The sequence below is a fragment of the Lethenteron reissneri genome, chromosome 64 (assembly GCF_015708825.2).
Source record: "Lethenteron reissneri isolate LAM-NWPU_2019-01 chromosome 64, ASM1570882v1, whole genome shotgun sequence".
Lineage (NCBI taxonomy): Eukaryota > Metazoa > Chordata > Hyperoartia > Petromyzontiformes > Petromyzontidae > Lethenteron > Lethenteron reissneri.
Genome location: NC_083842.1, coordinates 2294669 through 2322667, shown reverse-complemented (window position 1 = coordinate 2322667; position 27999 = coordinate 2294669). Strand labels below are relative to the sequence as shown.

Sequence of the window (27999 nt, the reverse complement as noted above, 5' to 3'; positions counted from 1 at the left end):
TGATTTGGCTATGCATGATCTCGAGCTCTTTGTTGTCATTCAAGTTGTCAGTAGTGATTGGTTTTCCTGCTGGATCTTGGATATGATCGGCGAGTGTCTTTAGTGTTTCGTCCTCTTGTTGCATTCTGATCAGGTCTTCGGAAGGCTGGGCACTGTTCAATTGGGCTCTGGTTCCAGCTTCTGCCGGGTTCTTCCCACTTCTTGTGACCAGTCTTATCACGGCGATGTCTTGGTTCGTCGACTCTTGTTGTCCGTCTCTGTCGGTTTGGTCTTCTAGCTTCCACGGGGTGCCTTCCAGGCTTCCCACTTTTGCTATGGCATCTGCTTGGTCGTTCCCAGTTTTCTCTTGACCAGGTATCTTGGAGTGCCCTTTGACTTTCTTCCAAAATATCTTCATATCCTTGTTCTGAACCATCTTATCTATGGCCTCGAATAGTTCTCGATGGCGAATTGGTTTATTCCTATGGTTCTTCATCTCGTTTTTTTTCCATATGGGTAGGTGGTGCAGGAAGCTGTGCTGTACGTAGTTGGAATCAGTGCACACCACCATGGTCCGTATTTGGTTATCGGATGCCATTTGGACAGCGATGTGTACCCCGACCAACTCTGCATACTGGTTTGACTTTGGTCCCAGCTGAAATCCCTCTTGAATCCCTGTGAGTGGGCCAGTTTCCCAAATGACTCCTGACCCAGCGTGAAGCTTGTTCTCCTTCATCTTGGAGCATCCATCGATGTATACCACTGGTAGGTCGGCACATGTCTCCTTCCTGAAGGGCAGGTACCTGTTGTCCTCCGGAGGTATCTTTCCGTCCTCTGCTTCTATGCTGTCAAAGGTACAATCATGTAAATCGGCAAGACCTTGGGCCATTGGACTTTTCTTGTTTTTTGCGTATTTCACAGTGATTGGTAGGCCTTGGAGTGTCAGTGCCCAGCTGGCTATTCGGCTGCTGGTTACGCGGCCCTCTCGAATCTTCTTACTGTTGAGGTATGCCAAGGATTCATGATTCGTTTCCAGGATGATCTTCTCTCCGTTCAACAAGTTCCGAAAATGTTGTATGGCCCAGATGTTTCCAAATATCGCCTTCTCACACTCGGAGAACTTCATCTCCACTCCCCGGAGGGCTTTGCTGGCATAGGCAATAACTCGTTTCTCTGCTTCCTGTCTCTGGTACAGTACCGAGCTGATACTATGATCTGAGTATGCGGTCTCCAGGTAGTATTCTTTCCCTTTCTCTGGGTATGCTAGGCAGGATGCCTCTGTGATCTGTCGTTTTAATTCTTTTTCTGCGGCTTCCTGTTCCTGTCCCCACTCCCATGGTTCGTCTTTTTGCAGTAGTTTGACTAAGGGTCGAACGATTCCTGCGTAGTCGTCCACGAACTGTCGAAGGTAGTTGCAAATCCCTAAGAAGCTCCGAAGGGTCGTGACTGTGGTGGGCGATTTGAGTGCGAGGAGGGCTTCAAGTCTTTTGGTTTGGGGTAACATTCCCTCAGTGCCGACCTGGAGCCCGAGGTAGTCCACCCTTTTGCGTGCCCACTGTCCTTTTTGTATTGAAATCTTTGCGCCTGCTTCCTTTAACTGCTCGAGGGTGTGCTGGAGGCTCTCGAGGTGTTCTTCCCATGAAGAGTCCTTGACCAGTATATCGTCGACATAGACGATGGTACCTCGCTCTTTTGCGTCGTCCATTGCCTTGTGTAGGAATATGTTAAAGTCCGCAGGTGAATTTGAGTATCCAAATGGACATCGGTTCCAAGTATACTGTATTCCATTGAATGTAAATGCCAACTTGTATTGATCCGCTTCTTTCACGGGCATGGTCCAGAAGCCATTTGATAGATCCATGGTGGTGAGAATTTTGGCGCCTTTTATTTGGTTGAGATTCTGGTCGATTTCTGCCATTGGCCATCGAGATAGGGGAACCGTTTTGTTGAGTTGCCTATAGTCGATGGTGAGTCGCCACTTGCCTGTGGGTTTCAATACAGGCCAAATCGGTGAGTTGTAGGTTGAGTTGCATTCTCGAATTATATTCTTCTTGAGTAGGTTCTCCAAGGTTTCTTGGATTGATTCGTAGGCAGCCAGTGGAATCTTGTATTGTTTCACATATACCGCTGGCGCTCCTTCCAGTGTGGGAATAGATACCACGTGTAGGCCGGTTTTGCCGCAATCATAGGGGTCTTCTGAGAACAGGAAGTGGTATTTGTGGAGCAGTTGACGAAGCTCATTTCGTTGAGTGTCGTTCTCGAGGGCGTCTGCTGCTTCAATTTGTTGTTCGATTTGTTCTTCTATTATGGAGACTCCTTGTCCTGGGTCTGGGTCCAAGGCCTTCGTGGTTTCGGGCGGCTCGGTTGAAAGTTCCTTTTGCGTTACTATCGGTTGAGTTGCCTTGGCTTCATCCGAGGGTAATACGCTCTTGCCCTTGTGTTCTCCTTCATCAGTTTGCAGTTCGTCGGTTTGGCCTCCAGGGGGCGGTATATACTCTATGAGGGGACGTTCATTTGGTGATACTGACTCTAAGTCGGCTTCCTTTCGGTCTTCTCTCAGTCTGTTAGTCATTAGCTGAGTGATTCGAATTCCTGCTGGGAGCTCGTCTTCGTTCCTGATTGTCGTTGATAGGTCGTCGAGCTCTTGTGTTATCACTTGGATTCCCGTGGAGTCTCTCATAACGTCTTCATCTTCTGAGTCCCTTTGTTGCTCCGGCATTGACTGTGCCCAAATTTGTCGGGATTCAAGGTTCATAATGGGTTTCAGGCGATTCAGTAGTTCTATCCCAATGATCAGCTCTTTTCCGGGGCTACGTACGACATATAGGGGATGGTTCATGTTGATTTTGTTGAACGTCAACTTCGTCATAACTTTGCCCAATGGTCGCATGTGGGTCCCTTCACATCCTGAGTAGGTAAGTTTACTTGGCATCATTTGTAGTGTTTCATTCTTCCTCTGGAGGGCAGTCTGGAGTTCGTCAAATAATTCTCTGGATATCATGGATATTTCTGCTCCAGTATCACAAAGGCCCTGGCTGGTCAGGGTGTCTTGCAGTATTACTTCCACTTGGACTCGTCCGACTGGTCCTACGGGAATCAATTCCCCCAGATGGTACCCTTTTCCCTCTGGTACCACTTCGGTGATTGCTTCGAGGCTTCTTGTCTTCCCTACGTTCACTTGGGCTACCTTTGTGCTGGGTGTGTCCTCCTCCTGTGTGGGTATAGTTGGTATTCTTCCCTTCGCTACTTGCATGGGAGTCTTCATACTCCCTAGGAGCTCTTTTTCCATCCTAATGTGGTGAGCATATCGATTCCTGTTAGCTAACGGTGGTCTATGCTCTATTGTTAGTGGAGGCGGCAGTGGGGGACGATATGGTAACTGGTTTGGTGGGCGTCGGCCTCCGCGGGGTAGGTATGGCCCGTCACTCGCTCTTCCTCCTCCATAATTCCAGCCTCCGCCCTCTTCTGCATTCCATGGTGGTGGCGGTTGTGGGTGCCAGGTTCCTCTGGCCTCGTTCCTCCCCCCACGTGGAACGTTATTCAGCGTGTTGTGGACGGGTGTTGATTCTATTGGGTTAGGCGCCCTCTCCTGGGGGAATTCATGTCCACCCCGTGTGGCGCTAATATTATTCCTTGGAGATTCGCTTCCCTCCAGATCGAGGCATTCTTTATCTCTGGTGACGATGTGGGTTTTGGCTATGCCAGTGGTTTTCCGTCCGTTCACCCAGGCCGTGTGGGCCTTGCTTTCAATCTGGTGTAGGGAGGCAGTCTCGGGGTCCAACATCATTCCTACTATTCTCACTATTTCAGGTCTCAATGATTGGAAGAACATCACTTTTAAGACTGTCTTATCTCCCTGGGCATTGTCCACGTCCCCTGCGTAATATGCTTTCTTAAGGCGTAGGAGATAATCTCGTGGGTCTTCGTCTACACGCTGGGTCATCAACTTTGCCGCGTTCAATCCTTCGGATAGTGTGGAGTATTCCCCAAATCTCTTAACTACTGCTCGGCTCAATTGTTTAAAGGCACTCTTCACCCTAGTTGGCAGGGAGGCTACCCATGGTCTGGCGGGTTCATGTAGGCTCCTTGATAATAAACATGCCTTTTCTGCTGATTTACCCAGACCCCGGATCTTAGCCTCCTGTTCTACTGTAGCTATGTGAGTGTGTATATCCCTGTTCTTGTTATGTGGATCGAAATAGGGAATTCTCACGAGTGCTTTGTCCATTAGTTTTAGTGTCTTACTGTTAAAAGTGTATTGTTCGTCATCAGTGGTGTCGGTTCCTGAGGAGTGCTCCCTTGAGCTACCCTTGTCTCCACTATCACTGTTGTCATGTGTCCCGTGTCTGTGTCGTGATCTCCCTCTGTCCGAGGATTCGTATCTGTCCCGTTGCTTGTGTCTCTTGTTTTCCTTATGTGGGTCTCGTGATTCGTGCTTGTGGGTTGGTGTGCGTGGTCTCCTTGAGCGGTGTCTATGTGGTGAGTGTTTTTGTCCTTGACCTTCATGCTGCCTACTACGTGTGTGGTGCCTGCTAGGTGAGGTGTTGTATTTATGTTTGTCTCGTGCTTCATGGTTATCGGGATTCCTGTCTCTGTCATCTGTGGTGCGGGTGGTTTTGCGTGGGTGATTTTTACATGTCATGCGTCCCTCTGGTGAGCTCTCTCTGTTACCCATGTCGTGTTGGTCATCGTCAGAGGAGTCAGTGTCAGATGAGCCGTCACCATCACGGTGGCTCTGCTTAACATAACTTTTGTAGTGCCTTTTGCACCTGTTACGTGGGTCAACTTGGCTCGGTGATTTCTGCTTATCCCATGGCTCATGCTTGTGTGATGTGCGTCTCTCTGGTGAGCTCCTGTTACCCGTGTCGTGTTGGTCGTGTTTGTGCGAGGTGCGTTTCTCTGATGAGCTGTCTTTGTCATCTGCATCATGTCGGCCATACTTGCATAGCGTGCGTCTGCCTGGTGTGCTGTTTATGTCATGTTTCCCGTCTTGCACCAGCTCCGCCCTTTTCCGCTCTATCATTACAGTGTATCCTGATGACTTAGGGTTAATTATTTGTCTCTCTCTAACGTTGGGGTGGTCGGCCTCATGTTTTCCCGTTTGTATTATTATTTCCTCTTCTCTCTCCTCGATTTGCGAGGGTGTTACTTTATCAAAATTGCTTTGCATAGTAGCCATACTCATTGTGAGACCTGGCCCTGGGCTACGTCCACGTGGCTCGGAGTGTGGTAAATTGTTACTCCCGTATGTGTTCTGTGTATCAACGTCTGGGTGTTTCACTGGTGCATTTAGTGCGGATTCTTTCTCTCTCACGAGGGCGTGCAGACGCTCTACCTGCACCATTAAGGACAGTTTCTCTTGTCTCTCCCTTTCAAATTTTTCCTCATTCCATAATCTTTCTCTGTCTGTCTGTGCGAGGAGATACGAGTCTACCCTCGCTATTTCTGCAATTTTTACGTCACGTTTGGCTTTGCCACATTTCATCACGTCCTTAAGTAGTTTCCTTCTATGGGCCTTAACATCTTCTGTATGGCTCCCCTCCCATATATCTCTCTGCTCCGTCTGCTGGCTAGCAGTCCGTCCAGTACGTTTTAACACAAATTCCCGATATTGTTTTTCCATAGATTCCATTTCCTCCTCAGAGGTCCACTCTGTATCAGTGTTATGCGTTGGTGTGTCAAACTCAGAATGTTGTGGATCCTGTGCCATCTCTATTATGTAGTGTGGTTAATAGACTTAAGAGTGTATCTTAATTCTAACATCTCATGTGCGTCGTGAGTTACTCTAGAATTCCCCTTCAGAGCACATATAAACAATTGTATCACAGGATGCGTCAGTTCAACTCGAGCAAATAATCTCAGCCCAGCTGTCTTTGTTATACTCTGCTACTCTGGTATTTCCTTTCAGAGCGCGTTTTGTTTGTATACCCCCGTTTACAATCACAAGGCAACGTTAGTTCACAACACTTTGATTAACACAACAGTGATTCGTTCCTGAATTCATGCATAAACTGTCTGCGAGAAATCCCGGACGACGCCACCCATTATGTTGTATATGTTGGTTATCAAAATTTGTTATGTTGTATGCGTGCGTGGGTGAAATTATTATGTTGTATATGTGGGTTATGAATATTCAGTGAAAATAATAATAATTAAATGAAATTTGGCCAAATGTGTAATTATCCGGAAATATGTTAATTTATGTAATTATGCACATTTTAATTATGCCAATTCGAGAGGTAATCGTATTAATTATGCGAGTGGGTGTAATTATGATAATGCAAGTCGTTATGATAACCAGACCCCGCCTCGGTGATGAGGGTGGGTTATCGATCGGAATAAGGCAATTAATCGTATGCAGTTATGCAGGTGTGGTGTAAGTATGCAAGATTGACTTAGATTAACTCGGCATCGTTGTCTAGGTTCGTCTCATTCTCGCTTTAACATTCCCAGAGTGTGTATTCGTGGTTATATTTTAGGTCCCCGGTTCACCCCGTTATCGCTTTAACATTTACTGAGTATGTATTAGTGTGTTTATTAAGGTCACCAAGTTCAGATCTCAACGCAGAAGCAGATCTTATGCATAGATTTCAGGAAAGAATCACACAACCACTTCTGTATTGATCAATTTATTACTAATTCAACCTTAACTATGATATAGTATGCGAACTCTCAATCCCGGAACGTCAACACGGCATCAATACAGTATCATCAACGATTGTCTGATTTCACTTTGACAACGGCACATGGATCCCGCATAACGCGATGGTTGTTAGTGAGAGAGAGAGTCGTTAAAATATGCAAATACTATGCTAAGAAAACCTTAACGTTAATGAATGATTATACTCAATATTGTTCACGCAGTACCGCACTCCTTATTGATCATACGCAATCCTTATCACGTTGTTAGCACCTTGGGTCACGGGACAGTTGAATATTCTGTAGAGGATGCGAGTACGTGCGGCGATTATGACTGAAAGATACTTGAAAGATTATACGGCGATAAAAAAACACAATCAAAAACAGTTATTATTCTTAAAGGCATCAATCTCAACAGATACATCGGCAGGTTATCTGACAACAGAACGGCTCGGAGTAAGGGCCTGCGACGGTGCTCCTTTTCCGAAGATCGTTATCTTATACCAAGTTTACTAATTGGGGACCAGATCACCTGATAAGGATCCGGTGGGCCACCACTCCCCACGTGAGCGTGGCTCGGCGGAAGGAGGTGCCAAGAATCAGTTCGTATTGATGGATCTGTTGGGAATTTATGCGATTAAGAGTACAGCCCACTAAATATTAAAGATAAAAATTACGAATACTCTTATAAACGACGGATGGCCATCACTCGGTCTCGTTGTGATGCCTTCCCAGCCACAGATGGCTTATGGGTTCGAGTGTGTTTGAGTGGTAAGAGTTGTCTTGAATAGTCAGTGTTCGGAGTCGATTCTTTATGTCAAACAGACGCCTGGTGGTCGTATGGTGAGGGGGCGGTGCGCGTCATACGTATCAGTCGCTCCCCTGTCACCGTGGGGAACTGGTTCGGATGCCCGTTGATACGCTGTCGCAGTTCGGAACCCGGTCGGTAGGTGGCGCCCACAACTCGCTCGCAGCGTGCAGTGGTGGGGTCGTCGTGTGCACGGAGCCTTGTCGCCAAACCGCGACCCTCACCACTCCGGCGGCAGCAGAGACCTCCGACTCGGCAGAGGTTGACCCACGCAGGCCGAGTTGAGCTGTCAAGCGGGTCTTGCCCGCCTGCAGAGGAGATGGGGAGCCGCTTGAGTCGAGCCCCGAGAGCCGGCTTTGGTAAGCCGATCGAACTCGGCTGAGTCCCAGACGAGCTGAAGATGAGTCGAGCCGACCCGCTGGTCGCACTCGCTCCTGAGCCGACCCTCCCGGTCGGGCTCGCTCCTGAGTCGACCCGCTGGTCGCACTCCTGAGTCGACCCGCTGGTCGCACCCCCCACGTGAGCCGACCCGCTGGTCGCACTCCTGAGTCGACCCGCTGGTCGCACTCCCCACGTGAGCCGACCCGCTGGTCGCACACTCCACGTGAGCCGACCCGCTGGTCGCACCAATTTCCAATGCTCAGGATCCTTTCCTTTATGCCGAAAAATCCCCCTGGATCCCGCCCACAAGGCGGGGCTTCTTTCGATTTTTGCTGTGTCAGGATCTGTCCGTAGGCCGATGTGTCCATGTGTGTGTCCGTACGTCCGTATGTCCTTGTGTGCATCACTCACGGTATTTTCCGTTGTCACCCTCCCTCCATAAAACCCACGAGCAAACAATCAGATGTTACAAATTGCCTCGAAGTCGTCTCTCTGTCTGGGTGCAATATTATCTCTTGTCTGGCCTTCTTCATGAACCCAAAACACAGACGTTACAAATCGTCTCATAGGCGTCTTTGTTCGTGTTGCACAACCTGGAGGGAGGGGCAACACTCTCTCCGACCCGGCGCACAAAGAAATGGTTAAAAAGTTTTAAGTTAACATTTGTCCCTTACTATTTCACAGTTATGATTCTGTATGTAACCTAAGGTCTGTCGTTTCCCATCGTGGTGCTTGACTCAAGTGGAGGTGTTTCCCCGAGCGTATACACACTCCTATCCCGCGCTGCGGGGATACAAAGACGGCCGGGATCTCCCTTTCTCTCCGACCCTGGGTTTAACATCGTTTTTTTTTATTATGTATTTATATTCGACCTGGTGGTGATTCATCCCGTTATCCTGGCTTTTCCATAAGTTTTACTTTTGTCTTTTCATGCATGTGCTTATTACTATTAATTTATTTCCGATATCTTAGGTTAAGGGGTAAGTTTCTTGATCCTAGGAATTCGTATTCCTTGGTGTCTGCATGGTTATATAAGCGGAATATAGTTTACGGTGAATAGCGTTAACATTGATGTTATGTACGATATTATGTATTGTGATGTCTTTAACTTAACTTGTTTGTCAGGGCTTTACTGACACGAAGTTGCATTCCATAGCCCCGCAGTCTTTGCCCCACCCTATCTCTGCTCGCCGTGGTTGTTGCTGTCCAGCTGACGTCGTTAACTCAAGGCCTCATTAATTTCCGTCACTCCTTGTGTGTGAGGGCGGTTGAATCTTGGAGTCAGTTCTGGTTTTTGTCTGCCTGCTTCTTCTTGTGTCCCCTGACCTCGGGAGTTATTATTTCTACTTTTTATGGCCTGTCGAAGCCCGACTCGCTGTTGCTGGGCTGGTCGTTCCCGGCTTTTTGCTTACGTTTGCAGTTCGCCGTGCTCTTAATTTCCTTCCCTCTTCAACCTTATATCGACTATTCACTCCTGTCTGGGTGCGATTCAATTTTAACTTAGGAAGGTTCTGATTGTCATATGCTTCGGGTCGAGTTGTATAGAAAGTATTAAAGTATGGAAATAACATTTCATATTGACTTAATGATGGTGATGGTTCAGTAGGCGTAACTTGTGGCCTGGTTTAATTGGAGTGGGTGTGAATATCAATAACTTTAGCCTACCCTGTTGTTAAATTCCGACTTTAACGTTACTTTAATAGCAATACAGAAGAATTGAGCTTTTTGTCTTAACTAGGCGAACGCGAACTTCTGGTGACCCCCGCAGCCTTGTTGTTCAGCTGGGTCTGCCTCCTTGAGAGATATACACCACTCTTATTCTTGTCTCACTGTGGCCACCCAACCTTCTGCTCTGGGAGTGTTATTCTTAATTTCAGGTCAAAGGCCCCCTCACGTTCAGACGTGCAGGGTTGTTTAAATCAGCTCCCTCCCCTGTGCACGTGTTCCAACTAGCTCGGAATCCCTAAACACACAATCAGTGATGATTCCTGGCTTTCTGTGGTTGTGATTTAGACAAAGGCGCCTCTGTTTTCTTCCATTGCCTTTGAGTCGACACTGCCCTATTATTTGCCCATGTGCTGAGGTCATAGAATTCGTTTTGACTTCAGTAATATTAACATTCAGTATTGGATTAGCAAATGGCAATGGTTCATTGATGTAGCTCGCAGCCTGGTCTCCAATTTGAGCGAGCGTGAGGATCGATACTTTAGCCTACTCTGTTGTTGAATTTCGAATTTTGACGTTACTTTAAAACCATGCAGGATGGTTGGGCTTTTTGCCTTAACTATGTCTGGCTGACACTCCCACTGTCTCTGCCGCCTGCACGGGTGACATGTGCCCGTTCATCAGGCCTTATCTTTCCTTGAAGCAAGGTTGCAAATTCTGCCATCCTAGCCCTCCTCCAGTTCATTACTTAACAACACCTGGTGTTTTGCAGTTTGCTGCGCTTTGGTGTATTTAAAAAAAAACAAGTAAAAAGATAATATATAAAAATCATCAAATATTATTAATCTCAATTTTGGAAGAAGGGTTAGTATACAACATACCCCTAGTTCATATACAGTATTTAGCATAGCAATAGTGAGTCAAGTCAAAAGTCAACATTCATAATTGGGAATGTATATCCATTGGTACCCTTGAACCCATGGTGGAAATTCCACATTCCCACAATAAAGGTCAATTCGCTCTTAGCATGACCATTATTGACTTGCTGTAAGATGGTACTCATTTTATTGACCCCCAAAAGATCCCTGATCAGGATTTTAATTCAAGGCCCTTCTGATTGTGAATCTGGAGATCCCCTGATCAGGATTTTAATTCAAGGCCCTTCTAATTGTGAATCTGAAGATCCCTGATCAGGATTTGAATTCAAGGCCCTTCTAATTGTGAATCTGAAGATCCCTGATCAGGATTTTAATTCAAGGCCCTTCTGATTGTGAATCTGAAGATCCCTGATCAGGATTTTAATTCAAGGCCCTTCTAATTGTGAATCTGAAGATCCCTGATCAGGATTTGAATTCAAGGCCCTTCTAATTGTGAATCTGGTCCTGTAATAACAGCATCACCCAGCAGGATAATAATGCATGTGAGTGATAAATATATCGGTAATTTGCATGCCTCTGAATTGTTCTATTGGTGTTGGCGTACTGGTGTGCCGTCACATGCAGCATACGTTGAACTATCTTCAAGTAACAGTTTTTCCAACACTTGACCACCTTTGCCCAAGCTGTTTGCACAAAAAGGCAATTGTTTAAGATATCAGATCACACTTTACTGGCGATGGTAAAATATATGTAGTTTTCACAACATATTATAACTTACAACCTTGCTTCTATCCTGATTGCAGCCAACTTTGAAGCCTCGCCAAATTTTATTGACATCCATCGTTAACATCGGTTCACAAACCCCATATGTTATCATTATTAGAAACCTAGAAGTTGATTGTCCAGTTTAAATCATGGTGCATGTGTCAATTTTATGACAATATGTTATAGTCTCGTGTACTCGTTTTTTCAAAACGTTAAATGCGGATTCCAGATATTATCCTAAATATATTTAATCACCTTTCAGTATCAAATTAACACATCCCAACCTCGTTGTTTGCTGCTGAGTAAATTATAACTCATTACATGAATATTCATGACAAGGATTTGGTTTCCAAACTCTTCCTTCACCCATTCTGCAATTGTTTCTGCTGAGCATCTTGCTCTGGTAAACAATCTAGATTTTTCAACGGTTTTACTTAACTAGACTCCTATGGTTGTCGTGGTCAAATCTTGTAATAAAAAGTTATTCTACTTCCTTTTGTACAATCAATTCCAAATTTTGCACACGAACTCAGATCCCGTGACAATGCATGCCTGTATCAAAATCGGCATCAATTCATCAATTAATTCGCCACTGTAAAGCAATTTACATTTTGTAATTGTGTCGGTAAAAAACGCCACGGTCCCTAAACTCTCGAATCGCCACGCCCAAGAAGCAGGCGCCACGTGTCGTCTCAGGCGCCACGTGTCGTCTCAGGCGCGACGCTCCGTGTCAGCGAGTTACGAGCACCCCCACTCCACACAAGCAAAAGTTGTACATTGAAGATTCATTTATAAAGTAAACTATTAATTAAAGTAAGCGTTCATGTGGGAACAGGCACCGCATAATTGACGTACTTCTCGACCGTGAGTTGAACGAAGTTGTTAATAAAACTGTTGTTTTTAAAACACTTTTATTGTAATGGTCCACACATGGGTTCTCATTGTTTAAAGTGTCCATAACTTCTGATAACTGTGTGATCACGCGACAATCACCCAATCATAAACTTGTTTTCTCAATGCCATTTAATCTGTGTATTAGCTTAAACTTTAGATCAGTTAACTGGAATATATTCTATGGTTTATTTGTAAATACTTGCATGCCTCCTCGTGATACGATGCATCTAGTCATCTTTACATCCATTATTATTGGTATGTTAGCATTTATACAATATTTCAGGAATTTAGTGCTATCTAATATTATTAATTGGCTAATCTTCAGGGGGAAATGGCTCTTCTGGCCACGAGTAGTGTTCCCTGCAAAACAACTCCTGTGTATCTATGTATTTACATGTTTCTTCATGTCTCTGTGTCTCCCTGTCTGTGTCTTCATATATTTGTATGTGTATCGGTATATCTGTGGGGGGAGCGGTAGTGTAGCGGTTAGCGCGCTGCGCTGCGAATCCGGTGACCCGAGTTTGATTCCCGCTTACGGCCAACACCAGTGACGAATATTTGATCCGGTCCTTGGCCTCCCTTAGGTCAAGTCGGCCTCAAACGAGTACCTGGTGTTGTGTGTAAACATCGCCAGTGAGGAGACAAAGGCGGTCGGGCGTGGTGCTGGCCGCCCACCCCCTCGTGTGCCGTGGCGGCCTTCATAGGAGCTCGCTAACAGCAGCACTTACCCCTACAGTCTGTTAAGGCTATGCGGGGGATGTTTGTATTTGTATATCTGTGTGTGTCTCAATATGTGCATCTTCTTGGTTATTTCGGTAAAGTCACGTAGAAGGGAAGTAATAAAATAATAAAAATAAAACATAATATTTTTATTATTTTATTACATCCCTTCTACGTGACTTTACCGAAAGAACCAAGAAGATGAATCCCTGCATTCACGAAAGCTTTAAATCGAAATGTGTGTGTGCCTTTCTCTGTTTCCTTGTTTCTCTCTGTGTGTCTCTATCTGAGGGTATTCATGTCTGTGTTGTCAGTGTGATCAAGAAAGTGCTGTCCATGCACTTTTATAACAACGCGTTTTTTAAATAAAAAGATTTGTGGATAACCTGCAGATAATCGGATGTATTTGCCATGCATCTCCTTATCCATGGATTTTTTTTGTGGATAACAGGATAACATTCCGCATAGACTTATGGAAATTGTCGCAGATAATAGGAAGAATAGAGCCATGAACAATCGGAGTTTTCATTGACCCCACAGAGATTTGGATAAGAGTTATCATTTAGTTAAGACTAAGGTTTGAAAACTACATTTACCCCAAATCTTAAATGTTAACATACAAGTTTCATAACATGCAGAAAAAGTATAATTGTATTGCTATGTCATGTACAAGAAAAGTTATAATTTATCATAGTTTTGAAAGTTTATTTAATTCAATGAAGATTCCATTTAATATCTCAAAATTTATTGGAACTTGACCTCCAGAATTGTTCAAATATTCATATTAGCAATTATCCATCGAAAACAATGTAATCACTTATAGCACCAAAGTATATGATGTCCAATAGCCACTGAAACAAAATAAATGTTTATAAGGAGCCCTCTGTTATATTTAGTCAGGGATGATGCTGTGGTGTAATGGTTAGAATTCAGAGGTTGGCAGTTCGATCTCAATGGGATGTAGTTGAAACAATGAACGAGTCTCTTCAATCTCCCTGCCTCTTGTCAACCCAGAAGTGTCAATGAATGTGCACCACAGTTATTCAGCTCGCATGTAGTAGGATGAAGCTAGGTGCTTTCGCCTAATCCAACACATCTGGGCAGCGTAGGCCAAAATACCGTTTAGAGGGGATCTCTAGAGCTTCCTCTTGTGCTGGCTCTTTTTCTAGTGGTGGCGTACACAAGAAATTGCAAAGAATACTAGTGGCACAACCACCATACATGTTGTCGAGCCGATGCAATCTAGGTTACGGTTTGGACTCAAATTTGTCAGCATAACTGTGCAGTAGTATATACTAGCGGGAAGTACCCGGCGATGCCCGGGTCTTAAAAATATATCAAAACTACTCTTAAAAATCTAACAGCAGTGCGTACTGACTATGGTGGTACCTGCTATGATTACAGCAGTACATACTGTGGTGGTACCTGCTATGATTACAGCAGTACATACTGTGGTGGTACCTGCTATGATTACAGCAGTGCATACTGACTGTGGTGGTACCTGCTATGATAACAGCAGTGCATACTGACTGTGGTGGTACTTGCTATCACTACAGTAGTAGTATATGCTGACTCTATAACAGTATTTATCGACTCTATAGGACAAAGTACTCACCTGACAAGAGTGGCGTGGTGAGGCCTAGACCCATGTGGTGGTACCTGCTATGATTACAGCAGTGCATACCGACTGTGGTGGTACCTGCTATCACGACAGTAGTACATGCTGACTCTATATCAGTGTTTATCAACTGTATAGCACAAAGTACTCACCTGACAGAGTGGCGTGGTGAGGCCTCGTCTTGTGCAGAGCCTCAGGCCTCGCCTAGATTGTCCAGCCAGCCGAGGTGGCACCTTGGCAGGCTGGGGCTGCTACCCCTGACCCCCCCCCCCCAGCCACGATCTCCACGGCCGCTCTGCAGTAATATCCACAGCCTATAGTGGTAGCATCTAGCGACTGTATATATTAGTAACTGCACGCATTAGTATATTTTTATAGCATTTTTAACGCGACATAAAATGTCCCCCTCACTCCCACCGGAGGCGTGCGAATTGGCATGGGCCGTTCCCCCCACCAAAGGCGCGTGAGTTAGTATGGTCGTGCACGCGTCATAAATAAATAAAATGGAAGCGCACACAAATCGCACTAAATCGCTAATTAAACTAATTTAAAGTTGACGAATGTGAAAAGGGAATAGCGCTTGCTGACCGCGGGGCTTATGGCGTGGCACCTGGCTATTTTTTTTTTACGTAAACCGCACCGTTGGAGAGCCAAGCGCGAGACCACACACAAACCCACACACAATTTTTTACTTTTATATATATAGATAGATATAGAAGAAGAAGACGATTGATTGTAGCTGCCTCCAAGTTGGATATTTCGGTTGTCAATCCCACAACCATTTAATATGTTTCACAATTTTTACGTGAGTTCAAACGAAAAATCTTTGGTTGAGTTATCCATTCAACCCTCTGGAGTTAATCATATGAGCATCACTTTGTGGGTGATCAGAAAGTGAGTGTTCTGTGGATCGACCTATTCCTGTTGTAGAAATGTGGCTCTTCAACCACTAACACGGGACCACCAAAGGAGACATGCATCACCCAGCACCACTTTGAATATGGAGATAGACAATTACTTTGTGAGCATGCAGTGTTTTTTCACGTACAAATGACAGCAAATCCAATCATAGCTTAATGTTAAACTATCATATTGAAAAAATCTTACAATTTATATTTTTTGTAAAAAAATTATTTTTGTAAAATTTAAGTTGTGGATTTTTTTTTTGTACATAATTTGTTTTGCTGGACCTTGATTTAACATGTGATTGGCATGTCTTCCATTTTAAATCCATTGCACTTTTGACCACATTATATACAGAAAACCACTTCAAGCAAAACTTATGGGGATGAGAGTATTTTCAGTTACGGGGATGTCTCGCATACTGAAAATAATGCATAATTACCGACGTTTAACTACATTTACATGTAATAATAGCATGTTAACCAATACTTAAAAACAAATAATGAATTATTTGCAATGTCATATTTACAAATAAATAACACTTAAAATATTACAAGCACTATATAGAGTGTAATCCGAGTCACTTGCAGAGGAAGATGGTTTATTTTTAAACCCAAGGTAAAGGTTTTCACTTGTTTGAAGGGTCCTGTTTTACGTGTAAATAAATTTCAAAGAACAATTCTGAAAAGAGCACGTGGGATGAGCGTGCCATTCAAGTGCATGGGTTCAAATTCCCTACGACAGTGAAACACATGCTTTAGAATTGTTAATACACATACACACACACACCGTCCTACTGCATGCAGCATATATAGTGTTTGAACAGTGTTCCGGTCAATTTTATTGTTAATTTATGAATGTGAAGTCACGTAGGTAAAACATTAAAATTAATAAAAGTAAAAAAAAATCACGACGTTTCGGAGGCAACACAAGCTTCCGTCTTCAGGTGGAACCGTCACAGCCACGACAGCTGTATCAAGTAAATGAGAGATTGCAAGAGCTATTTTAATGTTTTACCTACGTGACTTTACCGAAAAAACCCTAAGAATATGAATCATTGCAGTCACGAAAGCTTCAAATCTAGAATTATGAATGTGACTTTATGAATTAGTTAATTATTTGGGTAGTCCGTGCGGCTGACCTCAAATACCAGCTTACAAGATCCTGGCATTGAAAAATTGTTCTATAATTGCACATGTATTCCCATCAGCAGTGTAGCAATGAATATGAGAATATTATAGTGATGCAGCAATAGGCATGTCCTGCTATTTTTTTATGAAATGCCTCCTGCATTACACTCCGTTGTGATGATGTGCCTAATAGTCATGTATGTCTCTTTCTTTCTCTTCCTTTGTAATCCATAAGCTGAATCACCTGACAAAATGGCAAATGATCAAGGTAAAACATCTATGGCTGTCTTGCCTTGAAACCTGTTTCATCTATGTTTCTGTATAATGTTGTATTTATTTTATGTGATATCATTTTGTAAAATCACTGGATCTATTATAGCATTGGGTACTACAGCTGTAAATATTATTTGTCCAAACCCTTTGAAGGTGTCATCACAAGAGTGCACACGCAGTGCTTGCTGTAACTATACTCAGACTGTGAGAAAGTGTCGTCATTAAGGCAGCTTACAGTGTTGATGGATGAACTTCTACAGCTCCCCAGTATATATTTAATCTGGAATTATTCAAATGTGTTTTTCTAAAATATACATGAATTCAAACCACCAAACATGCACATATAATTATAATTACAATATACATTTAATGTGGTCAATTAAGTACATTTTACTTCCAAAGAAAATGTACATTTCACGTCTAAATACCAGTTTCTGGCTTGGCAAAATAACAGTTGTCAATTATTTACGACAACATATAATCCCTTAAGCAATACTATAATGCTCTTTGGTTCTTTTGGTAAAGTCACGTAGGTATAAATTGATTTTATTTTATATATTATTATATTGTTATTTATTTTATTTTATATATTATATTTCTAGATTTGAAGCTTTCGTGACTGCAAGGATTCATATTCTTAGGTTTTTTCGGTAAAGTCACGTAGGTAAAACATCAAAATTAATAAAAAATAAAATAAAATTAAGATCACGAAACGTCTTATTTATCTCCGAAACGTCGTGATCTTTATTTTATTTTATTTTTATTAATTTTGATGTTTTACCTACGTGACTTTACCGAAAAAACCTAAGAATATATATTATATTTATTTTACTTTACCAAAAGATCCAAAGAGTATGGATTCCTGCAGTCATGAAAGTTTCAAATCAATACTATAATGTGCTATGACTTGTCATCAATGCAGTGAAACATAACAATTCCTTTATCTTTGTTTGCATTCTGACCACAAGTATTGTGGTTAATGCAGACATGATTAGCGGAGGTATGCCCAGCTCTGCGATCTTACATTTACTTGCAAATTCCATCTCTAGTCCCGCCCACTTACCCTTGGGTTGTACCCATCTCAAACCTATCTAACCTTTGGCTGCAGTAGCTCTCCCGTTACATTTTTTCCTGCCTCAGCAGGCCGCCTGCTGTATTTTTTCACCTGAAGACGATTGCTTGTGTTGCGATCGAAACGTCGTGATTTTTTAAATTATTTTTCTATCTACGTGACTTTACCAAAAGACCCAAAGAGTACTTATTTTTAACTTGCATAGTAAAGTAATGGTATTTTTCATTTGCTAGACAGCCAGATAATACGACAAATCGCTAACCTTAAACACCCAGTCGTTCATAAAAGTTGAAGGCAGTATAGTCACTGGCGGAGCCAGTCGGGGGGGGGGGGGGGGGGCATGGGGTGGGTGGCACGTGCCCCCCCAATGATCCGATCGGGTCATTGGGGTTTATTAGTAATAAATCGGCATTTTGCGACCCCCACTGCCACTGTGTAGCATATTATTACGTGCCAGGGACTATGAGATGAGAGTCCATAATTGGCAATAAGTAACGGCAAAGCAGTTATAAGTGACTCATAGAATTGTGCGCAGTTGCGTATCCAGTACACGACTTCCCTGAAGGCATCAACACCTTCAGCGAGCGCGATGCCGATCACACAACGCGGTTCGAATTCGACCCTCGATCAATGGCTGCGCCATCGCTGCACACGCGTCTATTAAAAAGCAAGGGACAAGTCCTTACTCACTAACAACTCCTATCATTTTTCATTGAGTATAGTACTATAGTAATAAAGCAAGTGCAGAAACACTGAACCGGAGTTGATCGCTTGAAAGTATTTAGCGCGGGGCCCGTAGCATATGCTACTTTTGCTACTAGGATAATCCAGCACTGCCTAGAGGATGCCCACTATGGAGATGGAGCAATTAAATCAGGCTCATGGCAGGTGTTATTACACGTCCTATAATTACATAGCAGGATTGTAAGAGATGTAGATGTTGTAGCTTGGGAAAACCTTCATCCAGCAGTGGATTGATAATGGCAGATAATGACAATGGTCAAAATGTCGTTCAATACTATAATTAAATGCGCAGTCCTGTATGTGTGTTTGTATGTGTCTGTCAGAACATACAGTCCAGTAACTAAATGAACGCTTTAAACGAGCATGCCAGGGATGTAATGACTAAAATTGCACTGCATTCGATTATCTATTCTATGACAGTCGAGTACAATTATTGGTTTATGATAACTGTTCAGCAACCCAAGTATATATATGTACCGACAAAGTGCGATATTATATTCTTTGGGTATTTCGGTAAAGCCACGTAGATAGAAAAATAATGAAAAATAATAATACAAATTTTTTTTCTTGTTTCTCTATCTACGTGGCTTTACCGAAAGACCCAAAGAATATAAATTCCAGCAGTCACGAAAGCTTTAAGTTGCGATATTATAGTTTACAAACTCTTAAATGGTGGTTGATTTATTGTGCAGGCGTCTGTATACAGGCAGACCTCTCTTCACGCTCAAAATGCATTGCTGGAGAAGTGAGCACTAATCGAATTGATGCTAAAAGGAGTCATTCTACCTTGATTTGAAGCTTTCCTGACTGCAGGAATTACTCTTTGGTTCTTTCGGTAAAGTTTTGATTGCAACACAAGCAGTCGTCATCAGGTGGAACTAAATTTGAGAGACAAAACACAAACACGGAGACACACAGACAGACACACAAGCAGAGAGAGACAACACAGAGACACACAGAGATAGACACAACATAGACACACAGAGACCCAATGCCTCTGTGTCGTGGCCTTAAATAGAGAGAGAGAGGGGTGGGCAGAGAGAAAGGTAGGTCTGCTGGAGCAGATAAATTAGCATGTGTGGAAATCCACCCCGTGGCGGCAGGGGGAGAGAAAGAACGATGGACCTATGAGAGCCTGATAAATTTCACTACCCATTCATCATACTCACTCAACATTACTCACTCATTGTCACTTTCATAACCGTTTATTTCATACATCATATTCATGTACTACCATCTTTCTCATCAACTCATCTCATCACACTATTTTGCTCTACAAATAGTACATTATTTGTTCAACGCCTTGGTCAAGGTGTGAAATAAATTAAAATAAGATGAGCTACAAGGCAGCAGTGGGAAAGAACGTTGGAGCTGCTGAGCTTTCAATCCGGTTCATACTCAGAGAAGAACTTAAGGAACTTAGTAATCTTAGTGATACCCTTAGCCTAAATTTCTGTGGTGAGGTTTCTTTTAGGTGGAGCCTGAGACTATTCTGGCCTCGTGAGTTCTCAGCTGGCTAAACGAATCGAGGCTTTAAAAAACAAAAAATCGTGAGCACAAATCGTGATAATCTAATCGCGAGGGGTCGGGTCTGGTTGGCTGAGATGCAAGTTACTCTCATGAGCAGAGCAAATGATGGTGGTGGGTGAATTTCCTCGGCCAGTTCTGCTTGTTTTCATTCCTCAGCACCTTGTACATTTTTTTCTTAATTTTTTTTAGCAAACCTTTTCTCCAGGACAGAGTGCTATTACGAATCAACGTTCTATGAGTTTGTGCTACGTGAGGTCTGCCTGTGTCTATGTACCTGTGTAGTGAACTTCATTTAGTGTATATGCAATTGTATTGTGTGTCTTTGGCTTTGTTTATACCACACTATCAAGGCATACCTCTTACAGCACTGGGAATGCGCTCTTGGTAAATGGAGCGCGATATGAAACAGCGCTAAAGAAGGTCATTTAAACATGGTTCCAATTAACATGCCTTACTGACTACTAATTTTTTGTTAACATGAGAAAAATACGAGTGCTTCATTGGGGTATCAGTAATAGCCTTAATAATGATACTTTACACATGAATCAAAACAATAATTTTTAATGATAATGACATATAAAAATACAATAAGTTACGTACTCCACCTGTGCATTCATTTGGAGCTCGCGTAAGAGTAATTAATGCACGTTCCACGGCACACGTTCAAGACTGGCGGATGGAGGCAGGCGCTGATTGGCTCGGTGACAATAATTGTGCTAATATAAGCGTACGCTCTTCTTGCTAGTTGAGCACACGGTTCAGGTAAAAGAAGGAAAGTCATGCACTGGAAATTTGAACCGTGCAGGAATTTTCCGCCAGGACAAAGAAGAGGGTTATAAGGTAACACCGTTAATGCAATGTATATAATAATATTTTTTGTGTGTTTGTGTGTGTACCAGCTCAGGGCTCGTTCAGCCGTGTCTTTCCCAGGAGGGACAACAGGCCTGGAGACATGAACCAGGGTGACCGTACCTTTGGTGGTGGTGAGTTTCCCTTTCTGCACAATTATTTACTCTTGTTTAATTAAAGCTTCCACACCAATTGTTGAGTGAAATACAATATGCCAGGATTCATTGCTAATAAAGTTTGAATAATGTGATTGTGTAGCCAGCATGTTGGTTTAGCAAGTTGGAAAAAAATTTACTTTTCAATGTGTTTTGGGTGGGGGATGAGGTAATCTGTGCATTACCGGTCACTGTATGGGAAAAAAAACACAAATAGAAATGTCCAGCAATAAGCGTACCAGTTTTGCCATTTTTATTGAGAAATAAAGGGAGCCGCTGTGGTGGAATAGTTGGCACGTTGGACTTGCAATCCAGAGGCCACCGGATTAATTCCATCTTCTGGCATGACAGTTGAAGCAATAGTGCAAGTTTATTCAATCTCCCCAGTTAGTCAATGCACAGGATACGTGTGGTGGGGTAAAACGTGGCTACGCCCACATCCATCTTCCATGCAATCTTATCCACGTGGATGAGTTGGCTAAATACAGGCAGTCCTCGATTAACATCGGGGTTGCGTTCCTAGAAATTACGACTTGTAGCAAAATAACATTAAGAAAATACATTTTACATAAGAATCAATGTAAATAGGGGCGGTTTAGGTTTAGATGAAATTTCCCATCACAATTAATGGGAAAACGAATAATAACACTGTCGTGATTAACTCTAGTTATCAGCAGAGAAAAGGTCAGGTTAACACTCATCTGTAGTCTGAAAAATTGTCGGCTGCCACTGTGTCTGCACTCACCGCCTCACCCATCGTTCTAATGTTGTGCAGGTTGCTGCGTTGTTTAAACCTCTCAAACCACCTTGATTAAACCACCTTTAATTCCTCAAGCAGAAACGTTGTGCCTTTGCCTGGATCACCAGTAAACTCAGAGGAAAGTGGTGCTGATTTTAATATTCAGTCCCCAGTGATAAAAGGCACGACATATTCTAGAATACCTTTTAACTGATTAAACAAATGCAAACCTACCATATAGTGACTTCGGCTGTCGCACCATTTATATGTTTGCGCATGCCAACCAGTGCATTCATTACTAATATTCCTTTGGAAATTATTACCAGTTCCTGATTCTTGGAACTGGCCATTGATTGTGAAAATGCTGTCCAGTATATTTGTTATCGTTTAACCCGACTAACTTCTGTGACTTAGATAAATGTTGTACTTTGAGTTATATTGAGCTGTTTTACATGTAGAGCATAAGTACTAAGTATGTCTCATCACTGTATAGTCAGACCAAAACAATAGTCTCAAGGAGCCTTCATGTATGTTTAAAGGTAGTGTTTCATCTGGCGTTTTAACATCCGTTGGCAATAATCCATCCATATTGCTTCCTGTTATCGAGCTTTCTCTGCCACCTGTGAATCTTCAGACAAGAGGTCTGTGCATAGTGAATATATAGATATTGCCTTTCTCTTTCTAAATGTATTTCAGATCACGAACATGCAAAACAGACATATTTAATATCCCTCATCACTTCCCTTGCCGCCCCCCACCCTCATCCACTCTTTTCCACCATAAACAATTGGCTCCATCCCTCTTCCTACACATTACTCTCTTCCACATGCTCTTCTGCTCTGGCCTTCTTTCTCCCACTATTTCTTCTCCAACGTTTTGCTCATTCGGTCATACATTCTGTCTACCCCTTCTGCTCTCTCTCTCTCTCTCATGCCCGTTCCTTGACTCTCTCTTCGTCACTGGTCCTCCTCTGCCTTCACCCCAACATCTTCATTTGTGTCGAGCTGTCCTTCACCCTCGCCTCCGATTAACACGTCTGGCTATGTATGGTGCAGAAGAAGTTCAGCATACACCATTCCTGGCAATTACCGTCCAATTGATCTTCTTTGTTTTATACATTTTTGGAACGCCTTGTTCATAATCGGCTCGCACGCCACATTTCTTCGCATTCCCTTTAGCCCCAATTTTTATTTGGTCTTTGTCCACTTCATTCCACCGAACCAGCCAGAACCATCTGGCCAATTCCTTCCATGCCGGTCTTTCTGCCCTTCTTCTCATTCTTCTTTGACCTTTCCTTCACCTTTTGACACTTTTGATCACCCCACTCTTCTTTCCACGCTCTCCAAACTTCCCTCTCCTTGCTAAAACCTCATCTTCTCACACATCTTCAGTCTCCTTCAATCACTACACCCCCCCCCCCCACGCCCCAGCTTAGTGTCGGTGTTCCGCAGATGGTCAGATCTGTGTCCCTCACTGAATCTATTATCTACTTGTTCTGTTTTCCTCAATATTTCCTTGCCGAGACCCAAATCTTCTTCTCCCCTTTCCTTCTTTTACCCCTGACCGTACGTCTCGCATTTTCTCCTGTCTGGTTGCCAGCGAATAATGGATGGAACTTCACTTTCTCTCTCTCAATCCTTCGAAAACATCCATCATTTTCTTTACAGCCTCTTGCTCCCCCCCCCTCCCGTTTCCACCATCTCCTTTCCTTTTCTCCCTCACCTCTGTTTCCTCTGCCATCAACCGCGGTGTCACCTTTGACTCTTCCCTCACTTTTTCTCCCCATATGTCCACTACCAATCGCATCTGCCCCTTTTGTATATTCAACATCAGGAAAATCTGCCCTCTTATTATAAAATAATTCTCACGACGTTTCGCTGCTTGCGTTGTGGCCGAAACGTCTTGAGAATTTTATTATGTTTTATTTTTATTATTTTATTATTTCCATTCTACGGGGCTTTACCGAAAGAACCAAGAAGATGAATCCCTGCAGTCACGAAAGCTTTAAATCGAAAGATGAACTCACTCAGTAAAGCACATCCATGATGTTAAGGACTTACTTGACTTATGTATTTTATTAATGATATGAGTAATGCAGGGCATACGTATTTGGCAGACAACGTGATTATACACGAGCATATTTATTTACACAACATAATTGTGTATAGGCCTGTGTACAGGTGGTCATGCATATGCATACAATCACAACCAACCCATCAGAGCTGTAGATCGTATAAAGTGTATGCCACATATCTTCCACATGAGATATGAAATAGTAAGCCAGAGCACCCCAAAACACAATGATGTTTTGTTTCTCATCTGCAGAATCAGAAACTATGAAGCTCTAGTTCACAGATGATGTCCAGTAGTTCACAGATGTCCAGTAGACGTCTGTGAACTGCTAGACATCCCTGATGGCCATAGAGTAATTTCCCAATTTTGCCTTAGCATGCCCATATTTTTCTGGGTAGTATCGCCTTCATTAATGTTACGTTACGAGCAAAACTGATTTTAAATATATTTTCTGTAACATAAGATTGCCTAACATTAGATGATGAGAATAATTTAATTGAGTGCCATCAAACCATAAGTTCTGCATTTATATTCCATTTCTCTTGAGCATTCATGCTACGGATCAGTGGGAATATAATGATATAAAATTGAGAATCATAATATTAGTACACTTATGGAATGTGAGATTAACGCGTATTTGCACATCCATTTATTCGTCGTATTTTGTAAGTATAAGTAACCACAAATCATGAATACAAATGATACTACATCAAAAGCTTTTGCAATGTGAAGGTAAACTGTAATGCTTCAATGGCCATTACAATTTTATTCTTCGTTTATTTCTCCATTCCCAATTGACATTTAATTTTTTGAAGTAGTATTGAATTTATTTTAGTGCTGTTTCACGTGGCAGTTATAATTTTTTTAAACATATCACAATAGAGTTGATTATCGATTATTCGGCAGGCGGTTATCCGGCTTCCAACATTATCCGGTGGTCCAGGGCCTATTTGGAAAAAACGTAAAAACCACTCTGAAGGCTGTACCAGTCCGGCGAGTGGCAAAAGAAGAGTAGCTGTGCTTGATTTCAGTGTCAAATATGATATACAGTACATTATACACTACATAGAACTTAAACAATGAAGATACGGCATGTATATACATTTTTCATGACTAATACCTACAGTAATAAAAAGATAAAATATTCACTGCGATCCAGCGAAAAGTGCGTGTAATTCCGCATTCTCCGATGCACTGGTCTAAAGGCTGCATCAGTCCAGCGATCGTCAAACACATATTCTTGGTTCTTTCGGTAAAGTCACGTAGAAGGGAAATAATAAACTAATAAAAATAAAACATAATAAAATAAAATTCTCACGACGTTTCGGCCACAACGCAAGCAGCCGTCCTCAGGTGAAGAAACAGAGCTGTCGGAAAGACAGCGTCCTAGGATGCTGTTTTTCCGATAGAAAGAACCAAGAATATGAATCCCCGCAGTCACGAAAGCTTTAAATCGTCAAACACATGTTGATAAAACATTGGAGTGGTAAGTACGGTACTGTAACTTTTTACAGGAGGATATTTATCTTTGTCTATTTTTATGTTGATTCATGCGAATTTCATACAGTAAACACAAAAACATGTACACAACACCTAAAAACATGTTATACAAGAATGTGCAAAAATAAGATATTTTAAGTCATGATGTGATTATCCGGCGTTTTTGAAAATCCGACACCCCCTTCCCCCCTGAAGCCGCCGGATAATGGATGAACGACTGTATATAATTTGTATTGTACTGTGAAATACAGAAGTTTTTTTTATAACAATTCTCTCATCTTGAAAATGGTTCCCTGCTGGGGTACCTCGTGATGTGTGACTAAGCGGTGGCCTTCGGCTGTGCATACCAAACAGTTGGCGGTAATTCGTCGCTACATGCAGCACTTCCGTCTGCCCATCTGCTCGGTCAACCAATTTATCTGCTGATAGACATAGTTGCATTTTGTTTTATTATACTTAATATAGCTTGAAAGCATTGATTTATTTTTTGAGTTGCCTATTACAGCTGGATCAAGCAGTATTTAGTTTAGGTTATAAGCATGACCATCATGCCACAGCATGGCGCCATGGTGGCGAGATGTTAAATACCTCGCTTGGTTTGCAGGAGTTTGAATGTTCCCCCTGTGGTCATGTGGATTTTTCTCCGGGTTCTCCAGTTTTTGGCTGCCATAAATTTCCACGTGACAAGCCACTTCATTGAGCTCTCATTTGTGGCCAGGGCACTTCTAAAAAAATCTCTATAGCTCAGTGGGCCTTACCTGGTAAAATAAAAAAAATAGTTAAATAAAAATGTTTTAAAACCAGATTAGTCATTTTATGAAATAGTAGTTTATGAAGCAATATGCACAATTGTAATAAACACATGTCAAAGAAAATGACCAATGTTTTGTTTAAATAATAATAAAAGTAATTCACTTAGTTGATTCTTGAAATTATAATTAATTCAAGACACTTTTTGAATGGCTCTGCTTGGTGTGTAGTCAATTTCTTAGGACAGATTGTTTCTGTGTCAGTGTAAATATTTGTACAGGCAGTCCTCGACTTATGTACTCCCGACTTATGAACACCCGCACTTACTAACGAGATTCCATGTCTAACACGTCGGCTTTCGCGACCAATATTATTCATAATAAACGTTTTTGGGTTAAACCTAGTGGCGGCTCCTGCAAAATCTCTCAGGGGGGGCAAATGTCTGGATGATTGATAAGGATAAGGTCCACCCATGCAATGGATAAATTAACAGCTTAAGCATGTAAAGGCAACTTCACTTCTTTAATATTAATGAAAAATAAAGTGACTCTTACAATACATCTTGTTTGTTTCTATACTCACTATTAAAACAAACCACTCAAGTTTATTTTATTAAAGATTCCACTAGGTGGCCACAAATTATATTGTTGGATGAAACGTGCTTACGTATGATGACGTAAGCACGTTAGGGCGAGCCCTCCCGGAAGCCATAGAGAATGCATTGGAGCGCTCCCCGGTCGAAAAAAAACATCTTTGAATGTAAGTCTATGGGGCCACTCGGGGCGAGTCTCAGCCGGAGTGAAATCGCCCAAAAAGAGGCAGTACTCCACAGAACGTGACATGACGCTGATTGGACTATATCCAGAGGCTGCAGTGACGGCTAGCGTGACTCTGTGGTTGAATGACATTGGTGGTGCGTCGCCCAATCGCCCTAATGAAGAAACCGCCCCTGGTTAAACCCAAAAACGTTATTATTATTAAACCCAAAAACGTTTATTATGGAGATTCCATGTCATATTCTTTTTTAAACATTGACGTAAAACGCGAATTCGCACTTGCAAACTGAACCACGGAACTATTTTGTTTAGCGGAGCGATCCTCAGCAATCGCACAGGGAGTGAGAGTGTGTGCATGTGTGTGTGTGCGTGCGCGTGCACAGTCAACCCATAGCAGCTGAGTCTGTCCGATGACCTCCGGGCCAGAGAGCGTTCAACACTTCACGGCAAGGCCAAACATGCTCAAAATGTCCCCCCCAATATATTGCTATAAAATAGATGTATTTTATATGATTGTGGTTTATGGTTGTACTTTATGAATTCCTAATCTCTGACATGACATTCAATTAAACAAGAAAAGATAAGAAAAAACATAGCAATGGAATACAATACACTATTTGACATTTTTGTAAAAAAAAAATCCATCCTATGTGTTCGTGAATTTTTTAATCTTTTAGGAAGGAAATGGCAGGAAATTCGTTTTCAAATTTAGATTGATTTTTTTCTGGGGGGGGGGCGGGGATCACCAGACCCCCTGGAAGATTTGGTCCCCCCCAATGTTGACTCCATGGCTATGGCCTAGCTTCACGTGGCCTTAAAGTTTACATAGCTTGGCACAAGCGGCGTGCTGATGTCACCGCCCCTTGGTGGCAAATGGTGAGTGTGTGTGCGTACACGCACACTCAGTCTCAAATGTATACCTAGCGGCCGTCCATAAATGACGTCACGTACCTGGGGGGGGGGGGAGTCAGACATTTGTGACGATGTGTGACGAGGAGGGGGTGGGTTGAGAAATGTGACGTCACGTCAAAATGCGCAACTTTAAATAAATATAGGCAACACGTTCTACTTCATTAAATATACTTTTTAATAAATAAAAATCTCCGACAACATCAGAGTGCAGCGCCACATTAAATACGCACTACAATGACAATAGTT

The 27999-nt window shown here is 42.6% G+C and overlaps 1 protein-coding gene across 1 annotated transcript in view; it reads left to right on the top strand.

Moving 5' to 3' along the window:
- The window catches only part of LOC133358962 (neogenin-like), a 244621-nt gene that overhangs the window by 171481 nt on the left and 45141 nt on the right, over positions 1-27999 (top strand). Inside the window, 2 exon segments of the mRNA XM_061577335.1 lie at positions 16616-16648; positions 20899-20982. Coding sequence (XP_061433319.1) covers positions 16616-16648; positions 20899-20982 — 117 coding nt within the window.